General features: G+C 34.8%; 1 protein-coding gene across 1 annotated transcript; it reads right to left on the bottom strand.

Annotated features, from left to right (window-relative positions):
* Positions 1-5405: 5405 nt before the first annotated feature.
* On the bottom strand, positions 5406-7291 carry MONOS_16518 (uncharacterized protein; the record flags this gene model as incomplete). Its single annotated transcript, XM_067869422.1, has 2 exons — positions 5406-5430; positions 5661-7291. The coding sequence occupies 2 exons, from the start codon at positions 7289-7291 to the stop codon at positions 5406-5408; spliced, it is 1656 nt and encodes a 551-aa protein (XP_067720259.1).
* Between the last annotated feature and the right edge of the window lie 7964 nt (positions 7292-15255).

Raw genomic sequence — 15255 nt, 5'->3', positions numbered from 1 at the left:
TCCTAGCTCTACAGGTAATGTTCACTCACGGATTTCTCATTCTGTGAATGGAATATTCCGTTTTTTCAAATTGAATGATCATTGAATCCATAACAAAAAAGACTCAAACTGACAAATCATTTTCATATTTTCTTTTTCTCGGCAATGGCTGAGTGAAAAGGGACGTGGTTGAGAGGGGTGTGTGGAAACAAAAATTAAACTTGTTTTGGGTATATATTTTATTCATTTTCTGAATTTCATGTGTTTGGCAGTGTTTGATTTCTAAGCGAGATTGTTTGCGGGGAGCAGGGTTCAGCTTGTGGCTGATCAGAGAAGCGGATGCGCACAGGAGAAAATGGTGCTTGCAGCAGCTGTGTTTGATGGGATGATTTTTCAGCAGTTCGTTTTTTGGAAAAGAAAGGCAAACGAGGGAAACAATGTTTGTGAGAAGGAGCAGGAAAGGGGAGGGGAATGGAGAGCGTGTGGTGGAGTGCATGTTTAGTGGAGGAACACATTGCAGCTGGGATTTTCACACATATTTTTTATTTTAAAGGGGGTGACAAAAGCGATTTGGATGTTGTATTTTGGCAGCTGATGGGTGGGGATGTTTGGGGATGCAGTCATGCTCATCTGGGCAGTCGAGGCAGCACAGGAAAGGGAATGTGCGATTGTTTTGTGAGCCTTTCATGGTGAAAGAGGAGACAGGTTTGATGATTTGTTTCATAAGAATTTATATATATTTTTTATATTTTATTTTATGATTATTTTTTTTTTTTTTATTGAAGATATTGAGTGAATTGCCGAAAGATGCATGGAAAGCCATCACATGTTGCCTGAGGGATGGCGATGGAGCGCAGAGTGTTTTTTAAGTCTTGCTTGAAGAATGAGAAGAAGAGGGGAAGAAGAAATATTTCATATTTTTTTTTTTTTGGTCGAGGGCCGGATGGAGAAAGATGGGAAGAGAAGAATGGTGAGAGTGAGGTTGAATGGGCAATGGAAGAGCGGATGAAAACAATATTTTATTTTTTCTTTATTTGAAATTGGATATGAAAGGCGAAGGCGTGGTGTGTGTGGTGCTTGGAGTGGATGATGTTGGGGTGAGAGGTATTTGGAGGGAGGCAAACAGGGGATGAGTGGAGTGAAGGGAAATGAAGATTTGTGGAGGTATTTTATTCTTGTTTGTTCATTTTCTTCATGTTCCATTTTTTATTTTTGTTTGTATTTGCATTTTTTATTTTTTGATTTGATTGATGTGTAATGCGATCAGGTGTTATGAGAAGCGCTGGGGGAGCATGAAACATGGGATGTGGAAACACTGCTTTTTTTTCTGGGCATTCCTGGAAGAAATTGGGAGAAATTAGCAACTGAAGAGCGTTTGGCAGAATGAGCCAGGCGGAAAAAACTGAAGAGAATGAGGAAAGAAATTTTTGTGGAATTTTTCTAACAAAAATCTTTTTGGAAGCAGCAGCAGAAGAGGCGGAATAAGGGGAACTCAAGCTCAATGGGATATTTTGCGACGCTTTGCCAAGATGCGTGGGGAAGAGAAGGAAAAGGAAGAACTTCTGTGAATGAATTTTATTTCTCTTCTTTTTGCCAATTTTTTTCATCCCCTTCAATACCCCTAATATCCCTCTCCAAATTATCATTTTTCAACATCTCAACAGCAAATGATGCATGTTCGTCTTCAACCACAATGTCAACCAAAACCACATGTTTGATGAGCAGCTGCTCATTCTCGTCTGTTTGCGATGCATACGATGGAGGGATTGTTCCTTCCCTCAATAACCCTATAGCCTCTTTGGCTGTTTCTAATACCTCATTCATCGGATGTAGCAGAACAAGAAACGTTAATATTAATGGAACTGCAGAGGTACCATTGAAAACAGACAGACAAAATGAAACATTCAATGGAGCTAATTCATTCACTTGGTGTGAGTGGAGCGGTTCGAGAACAACAGGAAACGGTGAGACATATTCCGATGGCGCTTCGAACGGTGGTGCGATATTCATGTATGGTCAATCGTCGGCCACTGTTTCAGTTTCGCATTGTGCATTCAATGAATGTGTCGCGCATTGGTGTGGCGGAGGAGTTCATTGCTATAATATTAAATCGGTTGAAATTGTGAACAACACCTTCGATTCGTGTACTGCGCAAAATTATTTGGGAGGAGGAGTGTTCGTTTATACGATTTCAACGTGTGTTCGGATCAGCGGATGTGAATTCCAGAAATGCAAAGCGACTTACAATGGAGGAGGACTTTTTCTTGAAAATTTTCAGGTTTCGGAAACAAACTGTATTGGAACAGAAAATGGAGGAGGAGAGAGTGCGTGTGTGTTTGACTGCAGTTTCACTTCATGTTCACTTACAAGCACAGGCGGTGGAGGCATGTATTGTTACAATATTCCTACAGCATTCAAAATGAGGAGCATTCAGTTTATTTCATGTTCAGCATCGTCATATGGTGGAGGATTGCGATTATATCCTTATAGACAAACATCGCAAAATGATATTATTTATTGTTTCTTCTTATTTTTCACGGATGCAAATGTTCGGCCAATCCACCATACGGGCATGACATTGCATATGCAGATCATTACAGTCTTTATTTAGAGTCAGGGAATCCGTTCAAAGAGTGCTATACAACGAACACAGATGAGAAGAGAATGTGCTATGCCTACAATTATACTGGGAGCAGCTGGACATATCAGCACACAGAAAAGAAGGAATGGCTGAAGGATAAGACGATCTATGTTTCGGTGAATGGGAGTGATACAACTCCACTTTGTGGAGCAAATGAATCAAATCCGTGTCTGACAGTGAAGAAGGCTCTTGAGATGTGTGAAATACAGATTAGCTTGGTAATCACGCTGATGGATGGGAATCATGTGAGTGAGGCAACAACTATTAAGATTGAGGCAAAGAAGATTTCAGTCATTGGGAAAGGCAAAGATAAGAGTTCGATCGAAACAGGGGCACTTTCATCAACCGGATCGCTGTTCAGCGTGTCAACAGGACATCTTGGAATGAGTTATTTGAAAGTTGATTGCAACTCAAATATAAATCCTTCTTCACAGAGTGTGGTTGTTGTATCTTGTAGAGGTGGGTCACTCTCGTTGGAGGAAGTTATAATGTATTTATTACATTTTTTTTTATTTTTTCATGTTTGATAATGAAAATAAAGCAAATATAAATGTGGTGGTTTTTTTTTAAATCCGGATATTTTTTAATAAGCGTAGGAAAACAAAAACAAGTTAAAAATGAACAAAACAAATTGTGACAAGTTTTAATATATTTTTTGAGTCATTCTTTAAAAAAATATACCCTCTGATTTTAATTTTGTTTTGTTTCGAATAAAGATCTCCAGAATTTACGTTTGGTTAATTTTCAAATCATTTATTTATTCATTTTTTTTCCATATTCCCCCATTCCGTTTGTCTTTAACAATTTGTCTCAGAAATACAAGCAATTGCCTGTTATTGTTATTTCAATATCATTTTTTTTAATTTAATAAGTTTGAACGAAAAGTGTGAAAAGTTCCAATTTCTGATTTATTATTTTCTAAAAAAGAAAAGAAAAGACTGAATGAATGTTAAATATTGACAATAAAGAAGTTCACTAATTTTATCAAAATTCAATGCAAATAGAAGATTTGTGAAAAAATCAATAAATATTTCATTTTGCAAAAGCACGAATATTTTTCGATTTTAATCATGTGGACTTTCTTGAAAGTCACATTGTTCTTATCATCTCATCTGTTCAGTTATTAACAGGTGCCCCCTTTTCTTTTATCCAAACATAAATGTTTTTCAAACCAAACATCATTCTTTTACAAAAATAAAAATTGTATTTAGAAATCCAAGTTATATTTTTTTGAATTATTGTGTCTGAGATTATTTCATTTTATTTTATTTTATAATAATTATTATTTTTGATCAAAGACTTGTTCGTGGGATAAGAGCACTTGAGTGTTGAAAGTTATGATATGGGTGATTGTTTTTGAAATCATAACTTTCATACAGGGGTGTGGTCATTGACATTTCATCCTTTGACATGAACATTGTTATTGAAACCAAGTTGATCAGAACATTGAATTTCCGACTTTGGTGAACAATCAAAAGCCAAAAAAATGACAATCAACTTCATATTTTTTTCTGCTCACCTTTGTTATCAAACAAACTCAAACAATCAAAATCATTGATTTTCACTGAGACTTCCTGAATGAAAATCAATGATTTTGAAAAGATTGAATGTTCAAAAAGGTTCAAATTATATTTCAATGATTGAAATTTTTGAAGAGAACTCACAAATTATTGATGTTATTATGTTTTTTTGATTTTTAATGAAATTGATGATTTCGACAAAAATGAAATTGGAATAGATAATATTTTCTTTCAACATGCTTCAAAAATAGAGTGTTTAATGATGGATGAAATTCTCTTTTGAATATTCTTTTGTTATTTTAGAAACACAAAATTAAAAAAAAAAATCATCATCAATAATTTGTGAGTTCTCTTCAAAAATTTCAATCATTGAAATATAATTTGAACCTTTTTGAACATTCAATCTTTTCAAAATCATTGATTTTCATTCAGGAAGTCTCAGTGAAAATCAATGATTTTGATTGTTTGAGTTTGTTTGATAACAAAGGTGAGCAGAAAAAAATATGAAGTTGATTGTCATTTTTTTGGCTTTTGATTGTTCACCAAAGTCGGAAATTCAATGTTCTGATCAACTTGGTTTCAATAACAATGTTCATGTCAAAGGATGAAATGTCAATGACCACACCCCTGTATGAAAGTTATGATTTCAAAAACAATCACCCATATCATAACTTTCAACACTCAAGTGCTCTTATCCCACGAACAAGTCTTTGATCAAAAATAATAATTATTATAAAATAAAATAAAATGAAATAATCTCAGACACAATAATTCAAAAAAATATAACTTGGATTTCTAAATACAATTTTTATTTTTGTAAAAGAATGATGTTTGGTTTGAAAAACATTTATGTTTGGATAAAAGAAAAGGGGGCACCTGTTAATAACTGAACAGATGAGATGATAAGAACAATGTGACTTTCAAGAAAGTCCACATGATTAAAATCGAAAAATATTCGTGCTTTTGCAAAATGAAATATTTATTGATTTTTTCACAAATCTTCTATTTGCATTGAATTTTGATAAAATTAGTGAACTTCTTTATTGTCAATATTTAACATTCATTCAGTCTTTTCTTTTCTTTTTTAGAAAATAATAAATCAGAAATTGGAACTTTTCACACTTTTCGTTCAAACTTATTAAATTAAAAAAAATGATATTGAAATAACAATAACAGGCAATTGCTTGTATTTCTGAGACAAATTGTTAAAGACAAACGGAATGGGGGAATATGGAAAAAAAATGAATAAATAAATGATTTGAAAATTAACCAAACGTAAATTCTGGAGATCTTTATTCGAAACAAAACAAAATTAAAATCAGAGGGTATATTTTTTTTTAAAGAATGACTCAAAAAATATATTAAAACTTGTCACAATTTGTTTTGTTCATTTTTAACTTGTTTTTGTTTTCCTACGCTTATTAAAAAATATCCGGATTTAAAAAAAAACCACCACATTTATATTTGCTTTATTTTCATTATCAAACATGAAAAAAATAAAAAAAAAATGTAATAAATACATTATAACTTCCTCCAACGAGAGTGACCCACCTCTACAAGATACAACAACCACACTCTGTGAAGAAGGATTTATATTTGAGTTGCAATCAACTTTCAAATAACTCATTCCAAGATGTCCTGTTGACACGCTGAACAGCGATCCGGTTGATGAAAGTGCCCCTGTTTCGATCGAACTCTTATCTTTGCCTTTCCCAATGACTGAAATCTTCTTTGCCTCAATCTTAATAGTTGTTGCCTCACTCACATGATTCCCATCCATCAGCGTGATTACCAAGCTAATCTGTATTTCACACATCTCAAGAGCCTTCTTCACTGTCAGACACGGATTTGATTCATTTGCTCCACAAAGTGGAGTTGTATCACTCCCATTCACCGAAACATAGATCGTCTTATCCTTCAGCCATTCCTTCTTTTCTGTGTGCTGATATGTCCAGCTGCTCCCAGTATAATTGTAGGCATAGCACATTCTCTTCTCATCTGTGTTCGTTGTATAGCACTCTTTGAACGGATTCCCTGACTCTAAATAAAGACTGTAATGATCTGCATATGCAATGTCATGCCCGTATGGTGGATTGGCCGAACATTTGCATCCGTGAAAAAATAAGAAGAAACAATAAATAATATCATTTTGCGATGTTTGTCTATAAGGATATAATCGCAATCCTCCACCATATGACGATGCTGAACATGAAATAAACTGAATGCTCCTCATTTTGAATGCTGTAGGAATATTGTAACAATACATGCCTCCACCGCCTGTGCTTGTAAGTGAACATGAAGTGAAACTGCAGTCAAACACACACGCACTCTCTCCTCCTCCATTTTCTGTTCCAATACAGTTTGTTTCCGAAACCTGAAAATTTTCAAGAAAAAGTCCTCCTCCATTGTAAGTCGCTTTGCATTTCTGGAATTCACATCCGCTGATCCGAACACACGTTGAAATCGTATAAACGAACACTCCTCCTCCCAAATAATTTTGCGCAGTACACGAATCGAAGGTGTTGTTCACAATTTCAACCGATTTAATATTATAGCAATGAACTCCTCCGCCACACCAATGCGCGACACATTCATTGAATGCACAATGCGAAACTGAAACAGTGGCCGACGATTGACCATACATGAATATCGCACCACCGTTCGAAGCGCCATCGGAATATGTCTCACCGTTTCCTGTTGTTCTCGAACCGCTCCACTCACACCAAGTGAATGAATTAGCTCCATTGAATGTTTCATTTTGTCTGTCTGTTTTCAATGGTACCTCTGCAGTTCCATTAATATTAACGTTTCTTGTTCTGCTACATCCGATGAATGAGGTATTAGAAACAGCCAAAGAGGCTATAGGGTTATTGAGGGAAGGAACAATCCCTCCATCGTATGCATCGCAAACAGACGAGAATGAGCAGCTGCTCATCAAACATGTGGTTTTGGTTGACATTGTGGTTGAAGACGAACATGCATCATTTGCTGTTGAGATGTTGAAAAATGATAATTTGGAGAGGGATATTAGGGGTATTGAAGGGGATGAAAAAAATTGGCAAAAAGAAGAGAAATAAAATTCATTCACAGAAGTTCTTCCTTTTCCTTCTCTTCCCCACGCATCTTGGCAAAGCGTCGCAAAATATCCCATTGAGCTTGAGTTCCCCTTATTCCGCCTCTTCTGCTGCTGCTTCCAAAAAGATTTTTGTTAGAAAAATTCCACAAAAATTTCTTTCCTCATTCTCTTCAGTTTTTTCCGCCTGGCTCATTCTGCCAAACGCTCTTCAGTTGCTAATTTCTCCCAATTTCTTCCAGGAATGCCCAGAAAAAAAAGCAGTGTTTCCACATCCCATGTTTCATGCTCCCCCAGCGCTTCTCATAACACCTGATCGCATTACACATCAATCAAATCAAAAAATAAAAAATGCAAATACAAACAAAAATAAAAAATGGAACATGAAGAAAATGAACAAACAAGAATAAAATACCTCCACAAATCTTCATTTCCCTTCACTCCACTCATCCCCTGTTTGCCTCCCTCCAAATACCTCTCACCCCAACATCATCCACTCCAAGCACCACACACACCACGCCTTCGCCTTTCATATCCAATTTCAAATAAAGAAAAAATAAAATATTGTTTTCATCCGCTCTTCCATTGCCCATTCAACCTCACTCTCACCATTCTTCTCTTCCCATCTTTCTCCATCCGGCCCTCGACCAAAAAAAAAAAAATATGAAATATTTCTTCTTCCCCTCTTCTTCTCATTCTTCAAGCAAGACTTAAAAAACACTCTGCGCTCCATCGCCATCCCTCAGGCAACATGTGATGGCTTTCCATGCATCTTTCGGCAATTCACTCAATATCTTCAATAAAAAAAAAAAAATAATCATAAAATAAAATATAAAAAATATATATAAATTCTTATGAAACAAATCATCAAACCTGTCTCCTCTTTCACCATGAAAGGCTCACAAAACAATCGCACATTCCCTTTCCTGTGCTGCCTCGACTGCCCAGATGAGCATGACTGCATCCCCAAACATCCCCACCCATCAGCTGCCAAAATACAACATCCAAATCGCTTTTGTCACCCCCTTTAAAATAAAAAATATGTGTGAAAATCCCAGCTGCAATGTGTTCCTCCACTAAACATGCACTCCACCACACGCTCTCCATTCCCCTCCCCTTTCCTGCTCCTTCTCACAAACATTGTTTCCCTCGTTTGCCTTTCTTTTCCAAAAAACGAACTGCTGAAAAATCATCCCATCAAGCATAGCTGCTGCAAGCACCATTTTCTCTTGTGCGCATCCGCTCCTCTGATCAGCCACAAGCTGAACCCTGCTCCCCACAAACAAACTCGCTTAGAAATCAAACACTGCCAAACACATGAAATTCAGAAAATGAATAAAATATATACCCAAAACAAGTTTAATTTTTGTTTCCACACACCCTTCTCAACCACGTCCCTTTTCACTCAGCCATTGCCGAGAAAAAGAAAATATGAAAATGATTTGTTGGTCTGAGTCTTTTTTGTAATGGATTCAATGATCATCAGATTTGAAAAAACGGAATATTCCATTCACAGAATGAGAAATCCGTGAGTGAACATTACCTGTAGAGCTAGGAATATTATTTCCTGTGTGACAACAGACAATGGTGAGATGCAATATTATTGGAATTCTATCTGATGATTGTTGGTAATTGGGTGGCCAAGGGGAACACAACAATTTCATCAATTACACAAAAAGACATAATGTTTGTAATTTATATAGTTCTATTGATTGTGAAGATATTTCCATCCGTATCCTCTCCAAAGTGCAGGAATATGAGTTATTGTTGAAATGGCCAATCTCCGCTTTGTGGAGCAATGCGATGAGAATGGAGCTGATTATTATATAGGCATTGGGAAATAAAGGAAGTTACGCAAGTTACATGATTTTTATTTGGAACAAGAGTTGAAAACAATTTCAACTGTCATTTTATTGAATGAAGATAACAAGAAGGAATTCTGTGAAGGACAAAATCTGCACAAAACTATGTAGAATTTTGGAGCATAAGGCAAGGGAGAAGCTTTTTTGGCAAGGAAAGTGGCTGGCAATATCGAGGGAAGGATATTTATCACATAAAAGGAAGGAAAATATAACAAAGCAATGAGAGTTGAGCTCGATATTTCAACGTATAATTTCATCAACTTATTTTCTACAATTAGAAGAAATGAACGAAGCTTTGTGAAGTTTTTGTCGACCATCGAAGAAGACAACTCATTTTTCCTCAACACAGAATATGAAGGATTTCTTTGGGTTCTGGCTCAGTCATTTGTCTGACTGAATTTTTAAATAAAATTGCATGGCGGAACAAAAGGCAATGCTGTTTTCTCATCATTTGTATTAGGGGCATATTGAACAGGAAGGAGCAGGGGCGTTGTCATTTTGTTTTGATCTGCTTCAACTTCATCAGGACCTGCAGAATGCTTTGCAATCGCATTCATCATCTTCTTCTTCTATTGGTATATTTTTTGCCTTCTCGCAGCAGCACAGCCAGAGTTGGGATCAGCTGTTTCCCAAATGTTGAAGTCTGAGGCAAGGCCGGAAATCCAATGTTTGTCCTTCTTGATATTTTTTCAACAATTAAATAATTTCTTTTTGTTGGAATCTTTTATCTTCTGCTCTTTTTGCGATGCTTGGAAAGAAGGGATGTTATTTTTTTTATTGTTTATCTTGTCTTTTCACTTGAGGTACGCGACTTGCTGCTCGGTGTTTGAGAGGCAGAGAATTGAGCAGAAACAGCAGAATGGAAGAACAGAGGAGATTCTCTCTGAATCTGAATCTGAATGCGAGAATGGGGATGGGGATGGGGATGAGAAAGGCAGCAAACTTCATTTGCGTCATGAAATGCATGGGTTTTTATTCGCCTTTTGGGGAACAGTTAAATGGAAATGCTGTGCTTGTTTTTTTGTTTCGGCTGTTCTGGCAAGGGAAGAGGCAAAGAAGGAAGGATTGGACAGAAAGAAAGGACTGGCAGATGGGCTAATGGTCAATAAGTGTTTTTTTGAAGGTCTGATTCCAAATGCACGGAACGGAGAAATACAGTCATGGAGCATGTTTTCAATTCTGGGATGTGCTTCGATTTTTGGCAAGGCTAAGGCAAGAGAAAAAGAACCTTTGAACTTGTTTGATTTATCAATCAACGCTCATGAGTTTTGAAGGCAGAAGTGTTTTTTCAAAAAATTTCAATCAGATGAATGTTTGGCAAAAGAAGAATAAGGAGGAGAAGATTGAATTGGAACATCGAAAATGACATTGCCATATTTAAGGTTTATTATCAATGTGCGTAATTACTTTCTTTTTTCAATTCCGATTTTTCAAAAACAAAAAGTGTTTAATTTTCTTTCAGATATTTTAATTTTTGCGGGGATGCTTAACGCCAGCACACAAACACGGAATGCTGAAAGATTGCCGAAGGCAAACGAAGAGACGTATTGATAAATGAGCTGGATGAAATCAATGAAATGAATGTGAGAGGAGGGATTTGAAGACTTGTGCAGCGATTTGAAAAAGAAGAAGGCGAATCAACAGAAAAGAATAATCGGAAAATTGAGGAAATGGCTGAAGAAGAAATATGACAAAAATTCGAGAAGAATACGAAAAACTGGAATAAGGGATTGGCGAATCAGAAGATTTCGAAAAGAAAATGGTACTGATTTGTTACATTTCATATTGGATGTTTTTATATTTTTTTAATATTTTTTCTTTATGTTTTTATGATAATAGGGGTTTTTGCATGTGCATTCAAAAGCGATGAAAGAAAATGGATTTTAGGAAAAAAGCAGAAGATTGCAACAGAAGAAAAAGGGATTTGGGGAAAGCAGACGATAAAGAAAGAGCAAAATGCAGGAAAAGGGATTCAATCATATTGAGATATTTTTGGCATGGTGCTAAGAGGCAAGGGAAAGAGAAGGATGCACAGAAGGAAGTGTTTCAGTGAGCGAATCACACTTTTCCTATTTTTTCCAATTTTTCTCATCGCCTTCCATTCCCTTAATATCCCTCTCACATCTGACATTTTTCAACACCTCAACAGCAAATGATGCATGCTCACCTTCAACAACTATGTCAACCCAAACCACATGTTTTATTAACAGTTGCTCATTTTCATCAGTCTGTGACGCATATGATGGCGGAATTGTTCCCTCTCTCAACAATCCCTTGGCCTCTTTGTCTGCCTCAAACACCTCATTTATTAAATGTTGTCGAACAAGAAATGTTGTATGTGAAGGAACTGCAGATAATAAAAAACAGCTAGGGAGGCAGAATACAACAAATAATGGAGCGAATGCATTTGTTTGGTGCGAATGGAATGGATCAAATACAACAGGAACAGAAAATTCATACACTGATGGGATATCAAGTGGAGGGGCCATCTGCATGTATGGCCAATCAAGCGCATCGGCTTCAATTAAGCACTGCTCATTCAATGATTGCAATGCTTATTGGGATGGAGGGGGAATCATGTGTGCAAATATTAAATCGGTTGAAATTGAAAACAATACGTTCAACTCTTGTTCCACAAAAACTAATGAAGGAGGAGGAATGTGTATCGTGTCAGTTTCATCGTGTGTTCTGATCAGTGGGTCCGAATTCCAGAATTGCAAAGCAAATTATAATGGAGGAGGACTTTATCTTGAAAGTTTTCAGGTTTCAGGAACAGGATGTGTTGAAGCAGAAAATGAAGGAGAGGAGAGTGCGTGTGTGTTTGACTGCAGCTTCGCTTTATGCTCAGTTGTAAATACCGTTGGTGGAGGTGTGCGTTGTTACAATATTCCTAATCAATTCAAAATGAGAAATATGAGGTTCATTTCATGTTCTGCCAGGCAAGAGGGTGGAGGGTTGTCCTTCAGACCAGAAAAAACAAAAAAGCCAGACAATGGGATTTATTGCTATTTTCTGTTCTTCCACGAATGCAAATGTTCGGCCAATCCACCATATGGGCATGATGTGATTTATATTGATTATTTTGATGTTTATTTGGATTCGGGAAATCCATTCTATGAATGCTACACCACAAACACGGATGACAAAAGAATATGCTACTTGTACAACTACTCGAACGCAAGTGCCTGGACATATGATCAAACATCAAAAAAAAATTGGCTGAAGGACAAGACGTTATATGTTTCTGTGAATGGGAATGATTCATATGAGCTGTGTGGGGCAAATACAACATTTGCATGCAAAACAGTCAAGAAGGCGTTTGAGATGTGTGAGGCGCAGATTAGCTTAACAATCACGCTGCTGGAAGGGAATCACACAAGCGAGGCAACAACGATTGAGATTGGGACAAAGAAGATTTCGGTCATTGGGAAAGGCAAAGATAAGAGTTCGATCGAAATAGGAGCCCTTTCATCGGGAGGAACGCTGTTCAGTGTGACGACAGGAAACCTTGGTTTATTGCACATGAAGGATGATTGCAACTCATCAGTAAGTCCTCATTCATGAATGTTTAAGTGTTGTCAATGAGGTGTGCCTTTGAGATGCTTGAGAAAAAGAAGAAGAAATTAATTTTTTCTTATTCGACACGATGTTCCCTTATGCAACAAGTTATGTTAACAGTCACAAGTATTGAGACATTTTCGGATATTTTTTTGTTTGTTAGTTTGTTTTGAGGAATTATAAACTTCAGTTTATCTATTTTTGTTTGAGAAATCAATGAAAATATGAACACAAAGTTAATTTGATAACAATGTGAAGGCATTATTTTTTGTTTCTTATTGAATCCATTCAGAAAAGAGGGGAAATATCTATTTGATGCAAAAAAATAAAAAATATAAAATATAAAATAAAAAATAAAAAATAAAAAATATAAAAAAAAAAAATATAAAATATAAAATATAAAATATAAAATATAAAATATAAAATATAAAATATAAAATATAAAATATTATAAAATGAATTGAAAATAAATTATTAAAAAGATGAGTTGGGTGATTATATTTGAGACATATTTTTTAAATGCATTGTTTTTGGTTCGAAAAATTTCCTTGAATGCAAGAAAATGAACACTGAAAAGTGCACAGACATTTTCAAGGCATATTCATCTTTATTTCAGATAATACATTTGTTTTTGAAACAGTTGTGATAATTTTATCATCTGAATACAAAAACACATCCCATTGACAAACAATCTTCTAAAAATCAATACTCCGAAAAAAGTTATGACTTCAAAAATAATCACCCAATTGAACAATTTTATTTTTTGTTTTTTGCTGTTTTTGTCAAAGAACTTGGAAAAGAATATATTTATTTGAATTGATAAGAAGTTTGAAAAATGTTCAGCTTGTTCGATAATTTTGTAATCATTTTTTTCATAAATAATCATCCTTTTTTATTCATATCATATCAGTTGTGAGATACCGTCATTTCTGAAATTCTTCCTTCATAATTTAAATACAATCATATAATTCGAATCGAGTTTGTGAATCTTCAAGAAAAACAAAAAACACTCAACATTATTAATAATAACAATTTAGTTACTGATTTATGAGCTAATGATTTTTGACAACATTTGTTGAGTCAGATATTCATCAACACCCCTATCCTCATTTTTTGTATTTGAAATCTTTTGTTATTTTTGTCAGTCTCATATTATCATCAAGATACATTCTTTGAAACATGAAATAAATGATCGACAAGTTTGGAAATGTTATTGTTATTGGGGAATGATTTCTGTGAAGTTCTGTTTTTCATTTGTTGATGTCTCAAACAGATCTTGAGTTGTGTTGTAATGTTCTTGTGATCAAAGACTTGCTCGTATTTCCATTGACATTTTTGAGACCAGTTATTTTTCCTGTGATGAATTAATCCACCATTCACACATTTTTATTTCATTTCTCCAAACAGTTCATATCTTTCAAAAACACTTTTCCAATATTCATCGATCAATTCACCAATTGTTCTTCTGATCGTATTTTCTCTTTTTTTTTTTTTTTTTTTTTTTTTTTTTTTTTTTTTTTTTTTGAAAAGTCGCAAACGTATAATCTTCTGGTCAATCGAAAACTGAGTTATTTCATCAGCTTTCACATCACCTTATTTATCTCAATAATACGAGCCAAGCAAATCAAATTTCTTTGTTTTGAATTTGATGTATCAATAACCAAATTTGAAGCATTTGTCACGAAATCTGATAAAACAATGCAGTTTTCGATTGAACAGAAAATTATTCGTTTGCGACTTTTCATAATGAAAAACACATTTGTGAACATTTATGACAACAACAAAAAATATTTTGATTGAATGGAGAAGTTATTCCTTCATTGGAATGATTGATAAAATATGAAAACAAAACATTTGTGACTTTTCAAAAAAAGAGAGAATCCGATAAGACGAATAATTGGCAAATTGATCAAAGAATATTGGAAAAGTGTTTTTGAAAGATATGAACTGTTTGGAGAAATGAAATAAAAATGTGTGAATGGTGGATTAATTCATCACAGGAAAAATAACTGGTCTCAAAAATGTCAATGGAAATACGAGCAAGTCTTTGATCACAAGAACATAACAACACAACTCAAGATCTGTTTGAGACATCAACAAATGAAAAACAGAACTTCACAGAAATCATTTCCCAATAACAATAACATTTCCAAACTAATCGGACATTCATTTCATGTTTCAAAGAATATGTCTTGATAATTATATGAGACTGACAAAAATAACAAAGGATTTCGATAATAAAAAATATGGGGCAAAATATTTCGCTTCAGGCATTTTCATTGAAAAATTATGCACTTTTCATTGAGTGTTTGAGATTAAAAAATATTTTAAAAATGGGTCGATTTTTTGACATTTGTGAAATGTCACCATGCTTTTTGTTTTGATTTCAACGATGCCTGTTTCCCGATATGAAAATCAAATTTATTTTGAAATCTCTAAATAAAAAATAAAGTTATGAGTGAAACAATTTTTTCGTGCTTTGTGCAAAAAAAGCTTGAAAGTCCGTATTTTCCCCCATATGAGGATGGGGGAGTTGATGAATATTTGACTCAACAAATGTTGTCAAAAATCATTAGCTCATAAATCAGTAACTAAATTGTTATTATTAATAATGTTGAGTGT

Source organism: Monocercomonoides exilis (assembly GCF_001643675.1).
Source record: "Monocercomonoides exilis strain PA203 chromosome Unknown scaffold55-566112, whole genome shotgun sequence".
In the NCBI taxonomy this organism is placed as follows: Eukaryota; Preaxostyla; order Oxymonadida; family Polymastigidae; genus Monocercomonoides; species Monocercomonoides exilis.
This window is presented reverse-complemented; position numbering and strand designations above follow the sequence as displayed.